At 38.5% G+C, this 9,254-nt stretch overlaps 1 protein-coding gene across 2 annotated transcripts in view; it reads right to left on the bottom strand.

The window, feature by feature from the left end:
• Window positions 1–817: 817 nt before the first annotated feature.
• HLX (H2.0 like homeobox) overlaps window positions 818–9,254 on the bottom strand; it is an 11,776-nt gene continuing 3,339 nt past the window's right edge. The window contains exons 2-4 of one of the 2 annotated variants that reach the window (XM_072409888.1): window positions 8,320–8,502; window positions 6,275–6,459; window positions 818–1,447 (exon numbers count right to left, since the gene is read on the bottom strand). In XM_072409888.1, coding sequence (XP_072265989.1) covers window positions 1,106–1,447; window positions 6,275–6,459; window positions 8,320–8,502 — 710 coding nt within the window. In that variant the 3' untranslated portion in view covers window positions 818–1,105. The remainder of the gene's footprint in view (window positions 1,448–6,274; window positions 6,460–8,319; window positions 8,503–9,254) is intronic. The other variant, XM_072409890.1, reaches the window with a different exon arrangement.

Genomic DNA, 9,254 nt, shown 5'->3' with positions numbered 1-9,254 from the left:
ATGTTATATGCCCAGTCTCTTTCTGTTTTCTAAAACATGTCCCCAGTCTCCAATTAACCCTGCAGCATGTCCCCAATCTCCAAATCAACCCTGCTCAATGTCTCCAGTCTCCAACCAACACTCTAGCATGACCGAGTCTCCAAACAACCCTGCATATTGTCTCCAATCTCCAACCAACGATGCAAGATGTCCCCAAACTTCAACCAGCTCGGCAAGATCACTCTAATCTCCAACCAACCCAGCCTCATGCTCAGTCTCCACCCAGCTCTTCATGATATCTTCAACTTCTGGACAACCCTGTAGCATGTCCAACTCTCCAACCAACCTTGCAGGATGTCCCCAACCTCCAAAAGGTTATGCAGGATATCCCAATCTCCAGCCAACCCTGTGTGATGTCTTCAACCTTCAACCAACCATTCATATCGTCCCAAATCTCCAACCAACACTTCATGATGTTCCCAAACTCCTACCAACCCTACAGGATGTTTCCAAACTCTGACCCACCCTGCAAGATGTCCCCTGTCTCCAACCAACCCTGCCTGATGCCCAATCTGCAAACAAGCCTTCAGGATATCTTCAATCTCCATCCAACCCTGCAAGATGTCCCAAATCTCCAACTAACACTTCAAGATGTTCCCAAACAAGTAAATGCACATATGGGAGCTGTTGAACCTGCCAAAGGATTTGTATTTTGGCTCATTAGAGGAGGAGACCCAATGGAGAAGCAACAAACTAACAAATTCACTTTGTTTGCATGCTTTTGTGTAGAGGACTACCATTGGCTGATACAATGCCAGATTCAGGTACTTATACTGCATTCATGTCAAATAAATAAATTTATTGATCTATACATGGATACAGAATATTGTGTGTCTTTCATATCTGCCTGGGGTTCACCTTTGAATATGTTTGCCAGGAGATGTTAATAAAGCTCTGTATGCGGCTTGGCACCCAGTTGTATTTTCTCCTTTAAATGTTCCCAGTGGTACAATCGTCCATACAAGACAATCCGCACAGAGAATTCACAGTGTGTCCTAAATGAAGTATCCAGGGAGGAGGATGACCATTGTCCTGCACACCAGTCTGTCATCCCAGGTCCTCTGAATTAATGCAGAGGGGGGCTCTGTGATACCGGGTTCTCTGAACATGGGGCGGCTTGCGGCGTGGAGGGGTCGGTGGCTGGGGACAGTTTGATGACGCTGGTTTGTTGGGGCTCTGAAGTGACCTCAGTCCGTTCGCTGTCACTGATCATCAAATCCAGCAATTCAGAGTCACTGCTGTCACTGTCCCCCTCTGTCCTGTAAGGACTGCTGCTCCTGTCCATGTCCCCTTCTGCCGAGCATGGCACCTCGGTCTTGTCCGACTCCTCTTTCTCTTTGTCCTTCTGTGCTTGCGCCTCTTTGGAGTGTCTCCATTTCATGCGTCGATTCTGAAACCAAACTTTGACCTGGAGAAAGAAAGAAGGGGGTCAGTGCTCATGGTGCAAAGAGTGGTGCAGGCAGGAACCCACCATATAGAACCCATGGTCCTGGGTTGGCCCAGCTCTGCTCCTATTCAATAATATATATCTGATTCTATAATCTTGGGTTTATATATGCCTTAACATGCAATTGGTTTTATCTCAACTTCCTCATAGCAAGAATACTGATTGCATACTGACCAATGATTACACTCAGTATCTAAACATGAAAATGTATGGAATAAAGCCTCCTAGAAGTTCAGACTTTCCACCTGTGGAAGTGAAATGTCAACTTCACATTCATAGGACAATTCATACTGGCATTCAGAGCTCCAAATATTATAATTTGCTTTAATAGCTTTAATAAAAGAAAACAGGTTACACCTGGTTACACCTCAGCACTGCTGATCCCCTGCGGCCTCCTATTTGCAGTAACTCCATGCATGGCATTTCTTAGATGGGTTACCACGATAATAGTGACCCCAATGGACCGTGACTGTGCAATGGGAATCAGCCCAGCCATTTGTAGTCACCACTGGAAGCCCATGCAACAAGATGACAACACTAGAGCACAATGAGGACCCTGGGCAGAGCGTTGTCACCCCATAGCACAAGCATCCGAGCAAGGACCTTATGATAGGATCACCCGGTATTATTTTATTGAGCAATGCAAATTTAAAAAGAATAATAAAAATGATGGTAATATGAGAGTTTATTTATTGTGTTTCTGCTAGGAAGCTTGGCACAGACAATAAGGCATTTAAGCACAATAAAAAGATCTATCCGGCTGTACTGTCCCCCAGAGCTAGCAATCTAATCGCAGCTAGTTGGTCCAGGAGAGCGGCGAGCAATGTCACTCCAGTTCAGCAGGTGTTTCATCTCCAGTGAAAACAGGACGTGCACATAAAACAGGCCGAGCACAATGCTGGCAGCTTGCGGTGGGTTATTGTTCTATCCAGCAGCTGATAACAATCTGCCAGGCACACTGCTGCACTCACAGATAAAGCCAGCCAACTGGGGACACTACAAGCCCACACCCCACCAATATGGGCCCCTGGAGAAACCAATAATGGCATCGGATTTATAAATAACTCTGCACTTGCTAGGAAATCCTCTCTGCAATACGGATATCAAATCTACACTCTGGTTAAAGCCATCTCATGCTAATAACAAGTCGGAGATGATGAAAACTTTCACTGTCATTATTGTGTTGCATTATTTACTCAGAAACAAAGTACAACACTTTTGTATAACAGGAATTGTACTGTGATACAATGTATGTGTACAAAGTACAGAGGTGACAACGCCATCTCTGCTGCACTGAAATCCCAGACAGTGTTGTCAGTTCTCTTATGCCGACCTAAATTATTGCATTTTGTTCATTGAAAGAGTGTGAAGGAAAGAAAGTGATGGAAGGGACAAAAGTTAGCCTAAGCAATTTTTGTTCATTAGGGTAAGATCTAACCGGGGAATATGTTCCCAGGTGGCTCCTCAGGGTTGGTTCTTTGTGAGCTGATTGGTCCCAACCATTGGGCTGGCTTTTAATAAACAAGAAGAACCCAGCTGCTCACTACTGCCCCCATTTATAGACAGGTGTGGATGGGATGCCACGCGTAGTATTTCAATGGAGGGCACAGCAACCTCCACACACATTGGCTAATTTTTTGTTGCCCACATATTAACCAATCATGTGCTAGCAAACCTTTTAAATTCTCTTGCACCTTGAGTATTTAAAGGAAATGCAGATTCAGCTTATCTGTTAATCATCATTTTACATTCTGAAGACTTTTCTCCTTTAGGTATAAATTAGCAGTTGTAACAGACATTTCCAGACTGGCACCTTGTGGCAGACCCAATCACCATGTTGGTTTTTACAGAACCAATTTTTTTGTGGCCCACATACCTGGTGCATGGTCAGGGCCAGATGTCTGTCTTTGTTATCAGTTGCATGGTATGAATCAGGGCCAGTTTTTAAGATAAAGCAAAATTGCCCAGGGTCCCCATTCTCTCCAGGTCAACAATTAACAGAATGTCAGGAGTACAGGAAGCTAGGGGGTGCTGTATGTTTGGGACCCCACTATTTGCCCAGGGCCCGTTTTGCCTTAAGCTTTATAAATGCATCTATGATACAAACTTTTCTACATTAGGTTCCCCTATAACTTCAGCTTTCATCCTGTCCCATTAAGATGTAAAAACAAGAAAGAATAAAGCAGAAGTTTGGATTTTATAAAGGGAGGGGGGTACCGGTTCCCCTTTTTGCTCCCTGTATTATGGTTTCTCATCACATTGAGCAAGACAAAAGCTTTGTCTTTTTTTGTCTGAAACATCCAAATCATTTTCTGCAGCAAACCAGATTCTTGCTTCATCCCGACCACAATACATAAAAGGCACCAATCTATAGCCTTATTCATCCTTACGTTTCATAAATCCGTTTAAACAAGAGAAAAACTGATTTTCACTTCCCCTCAATCCTACATTTCGCAATGTGCAATAGAACAAAAATCACTTGATTTTCCTGTAACAGTTATTAGAGGACAAAAAGTGGTCAGCTTTTCTACACCAACTCCTAACTGCTTTTCTGTACCGGAGAAAAAACTGCAGACTAGAACTGGGTGCATTGATGTGGCTGATTTACTAAAGGAGTACGTTCACTTTGCAGAGTGATTTTTCACTTAGATTGGTAAGAGAGGTAAAGGTATTGTTACTGAATTTAATTACCCAGTCATGTGCAAGACAAATCCTGCTTTTTATTTTCTTGCAAATGATCTGGTAATCTTTGTAAAATTCATTTTCAATTACCTTCAGCAAGATAAACATGATCTGCTGCTTAATAATCTACTAATATTGGGCTGATCTACTGAAGGAATATTAGCTAGAAAGTAAACTATCCTCCTGCAAGAAATATATCACTTAGCTTATGAAATGAGATCAATTATTATTAATATTATTATTACTATTATTATTATTATTATTATTATTATTATTATTATTAATAAACAGGAGTAATATAGCGCCAACATATTACTCAGCGCTGTACACTCAATCTCCTAATATTTCAACCATCCAATCATGTGCAAGGAAAAAAAATATGTTTTATTGAATTTCCCCCGCACCTAATTGGTTAGTGTTTAACCTTAGAATTAATTTCTGCAATTCTCAGCCCTGGTCACCCCATACATGCACATCTGCATTCACTGGCATTTACCCTCTTCAATCAGCCAACAGAAGCAAATGCCAACAAATGGAGTTTTTTTTCAGATGTATGATTATACCTGTACGACCACTTTTTTTTAATCTACCCCACAGAAATATAAGCAAATAAAATGATATAAATATATATTAACTTAGTATTTTATATTATTTACATATTATGTTTATTATACTTTTTTTATTTTACTAAATGAAAATATATAAAAATAAATTTAAAAATATTTATTTTTTAAGTAACTTTAAATTATAAACTATTGGTCAATTCATTTTATTTTAGATATCAGTTTACTTGATTAGATAATATTCCTGAAATCAGTAATAAAGTGTTATTGTGTTTCTTTTGGCTATCAAATGAGATGAAGAAGAATTAAAAATAAAAAGAACTTAAATGTGATTGGATGATTGATGTTCATACACTGAACTCTCTGTTATAGGAACATTGTCTATTGTGTTAGCACATCAATCCCCCGGGTGGGGAACTTTGGAATTATGCAAATTTAGATATGACTTTATATTGCTGAGTTTATCATAAAGGTTTAATGTTCCGGTCATTTGAAACAAAATATTAGAACCACAGAGAATGTAACTATATTAAAATATGCATTATAATATACTTCCATAGTAAGTAGGAAGGAATAGGAATCTATAATGAAGTTGGTGAGTATTTATTTATTAAGAACATTTCAGGCCCATTGTAACATTTCAGGCTCATTGTAACATTTTATGTTCATTGTAACTATACATATGGCAAATAAGGGGATCTCCTCTGAGCATTTAAAAAAAAGAGTTCAGACTTTCATCAGAGGAGGAAGGAAGACAAGATTTTGGATAACAGCCCTATTAGACATATATAGGAAGGGGTAGGGGGGTCTGCAATTTGCTGGAGGAGTTGAGACCTCTGCAAAATAATGGAGTGATGTTGGTTTAATTTGGCTTTGGTCACATTTGTGGTTAACCATCTGCATTTTTTCACCATATCTATATGAAAAATCCATTCATATGATTGGCTCAGTTTACACATATGAATTTGAATGGGGGCAAAGATTAAAAAAGCAACATAAGGAGATCTACAAGCTGCAATCCTGGTGGGTAATTAAATTTATAATGGAGGGCAGAAAAGGGGTGAGTAGGGCAGTAAATCGGGATAGCCATGTGAGTTTAGTGAATAGGGTGAGTCTGTATTCACTTTAATCCAATCAGCACACATCATGTTTTAAGTATATATTAAAAAATATTTTAAATGTGCAACTTTCATTACATGATATCTGATGATTCTGCCTTGTGCACCATTGTTAATAGATGACGATTGTCTCCAAATTGAGCTGTCACCCCTGAGCAGACTACAACTTTTCTTGCTGTACATATCAATAAGCCTGGCTACATAATCATACATTGGAGGTGCTTGAGAGAGGCTACAGGAGATTAGTAGGTGCAAAAAAGGTGAAAACCATATTTATGGAACATGGCCAGTGTGTATGGCACGCCATGTTTTGGGAAAACAAATGTCACCCAGTTAGGGTTCAGGTCTACAAGTTGAGATGTGTCATGCATAGTGATATGTGGCCATTGTTCTGAGGCATTGCCCCAATTGTGCCATCATCTTACCTGGGCATCGGTGAGACCCAACATGGCTGCCAGCTGCTTCCTGTCCGGCTTGGTGACATACTTTTGCACTTCGAACCTTTTCTCCAGCCCTTTTCTTTGGAGGTTGGAGAAGACAGCTCGGGACCAGGACCTCTTCCTCTTGTAGGTCTGGGGCATTGTATCCTTGGTGAGGACTGCGTATGGGCCTGGGGGGCAGAGACAGAGAACACCATGAGATGACTATCAGCCTGGGGCAGGGGTCACCCCCTAAATGCCACAACTTATAATTCTACAAAAGCTGGAGAAGCATGAAGCTATTCACCATCCCAACCAACATTCATCTTGCATGCCCTGTGAGACTGAAACAAGGAACAGCATTTGTTGTCTAATACTAATGAGTGAATCAGTTCATAGGTGAACACATAAATTAATTGTGATTCATCGTACAACTAAGATCTGAACTGTAAGGGCCGTACAGTACAAAACTCTATCTTTAATATAACTGTTTCTTAGTGTCACATGAAGCCCATGGGACTGATTTACTGAAAAAACAGAGACTGTTCACCTGGCAAAGTGAATGTTCATTGAGCTTAATAAATAAAGAAACTATGTTCACCTGATTATCCAATCAAAATTAAACTGCATTCACACGATCTACCAATCAAGGTGAAGCTTTGTTCACATGAGCAACCAATCATGTTCTAACAAAAACCCACTTTTGTTAATCTTTCTTGGCAAATGATCAGATAATAAAGTATACACTACTGATATTCACTTAATAACAAATTACCTTACATTTACAAAATAAAAATCAACATTCACTTCCCTAGGTGAACAACCTCTATGCTTTATGCTCAGCATACACTATGGGATTTTTTATCTTTTTCATTTAATATAAAAAAAAATTATTAAAATGAAAATCTATTTTTTAAGTTTTTTTCTAATTTTTGCAATCAACATAAATTGATCAAGGCAAGCCATTCATTATTGATTAAGCTTTGTTTGTTTTCCAGCAACAAGCCAGTACAAGCCTAGCAGTGATGGCGGTCCAATAGATTTTCAAACAGATTTCTGCTGAAATCTGTTCAATATCAATATCAATGATCAATATTTCCCGTTCAATCCAACATAAATCTAATAGTGTATGCCTAGCATTAGTAAATAACACCATAATGTAAAACAATGCAGAATTTTTAAAGGGGTCCAGCATGTTCACCTTGCAAGAGAATTTAGCTTTGTCAATATGGTGAATTTGCATTCACTTCAAACATCCAATCATAGGCAAGAACATATAACAAAGAAATCATTTTTTTATTTTTTGTTTTAGATGTTTAGATATTCAATATGAACCGTAGCTGTACATCATTTAGTATGTTAAGGGAAAACTCTGTAGACCTTTAGAAAATCAGGGTGGGCTTTGTTTACTGAAACATGATATTTTCCAATTCTATGAATCAGTATTTACCAACCAATAAAAAGCAACACAAATCTATATATTTTTTAATTTCTCTGCATCTGATTGGATGTTGGAGGTGAACGCACATAAATGAACCCCAATAAAAATACTTTGCCCTTTAGTACACCACTCACAATATGCATGCAATGGGGTGAATATGAATGAATGAATACATGTATGGTATGTATGTGTATGTATGTAAAGTAGTAATTTTAGGAAAGGCTTTAAAAATGAATTCACCCTAAATTAATTAAGAAAATACCCTGAATGTAGGAACACGATGAATGTTTTATTAAACCAGCCTCCATGTGCAATAAAATAATGAAATATATGAATATAAGATATATACAATATGAAGTGTTATGATATAAAAAAACTAATGATTTGTGCACATGATAAATATACATACATCTAAATCATTTAAAAGTTACTTTGCATTGGTTTGTAGGGGAATTACAATGAGCCATAGCAGGCCATGTTGCAGAGTTGGTGATCTGATGATGGCAATGGGCATTTAAAGCTCCCATTAGCCAGCGAATGAGAGCTGCAGTGTGTGAATAACATGTGTAAGCAGTGATCTATAGATGGACTGGCCTGGAGGGGACAGTACCTGGGAAGGTGTCCTGGAATTGCTGCTGCACTGAGCTCCTCTGGTTGCTGTTTAGTTGCCCCAGGATAGTCTGGGTCTCACTGAGGGGGTCTAGAGAGGCGAAGAACTGGCTGGCTGCAGTCTGCATGTGGGGGGCAGAATGGACTCCTGACTGGCGGCCTGAGCTGATCAATGAGGTCAGATCTGTGATTACAAAGGAGAAGATCTGTTAACAGATCCGGCTGTACCCACTGCCAGCATTCACCCAGCAATGTGCCCGACTCACCCCAATCCCTATATGCTGCGCATGCTGATACCCCCTGCAATATACAATGTAACAACTACTATAGAATAATACACATCGTGCCAGAAATACATTCACTGTGCGAACTCCTAGTCCTTATAACAGAATCAATTGTAAAGATATAATGATGTAATTAAAAATGTATTTTGCAAGATATGATTTCATCATTTTTACCTAAATGATTCAAAGATCTACATGTAATATGATGTACATGTAAGGATTAAAAGTTCAAATCTATATGTAATCCTCTATTCTTCCTGAAAATAATATTAACACGGTATATGAACTCTCCATTATATATATAATGTAAGCATATTACTCCATTACATATATATATATATCTATATATATATATATATATAGTACACAGCTGTAATCTACACTGCAGATGATGAGATATTCCATTCTTCCCAAACCTATAATTAATCAAAAAATCGTTCTGTTCACTCTATGTGTAATACAATATGTTACTCCATTATACATACATTTCTTCATTGGTATATATGTACAATGGAGATATGTGCAATTCTACAGTATATAGAAAACTTTGTAATACGGTACTTTAAAATCGTTGTCTTCATTCTATGAGTACTACAATATATTACTCCATTACATAAATATATATATATATATATATATATATATATATATA

Source organism: Pyxicephalus adspersus, chromosome 4, assembly GCF_032062135.1.
Source record: "Pyxicephalus adspersus chromosome 4, UCB_Pads_2.0, whole genome shotgun sequence".
NCBI lineage: Eukaryota > Metazoa > Chordata > Amphibia > Anura > Pyxicephalidae > Pyxicephalus > Pyxicephalus adspersus.
This window is presented reverse-complemented; position numbering and strand designations above follow the sequence as displayed.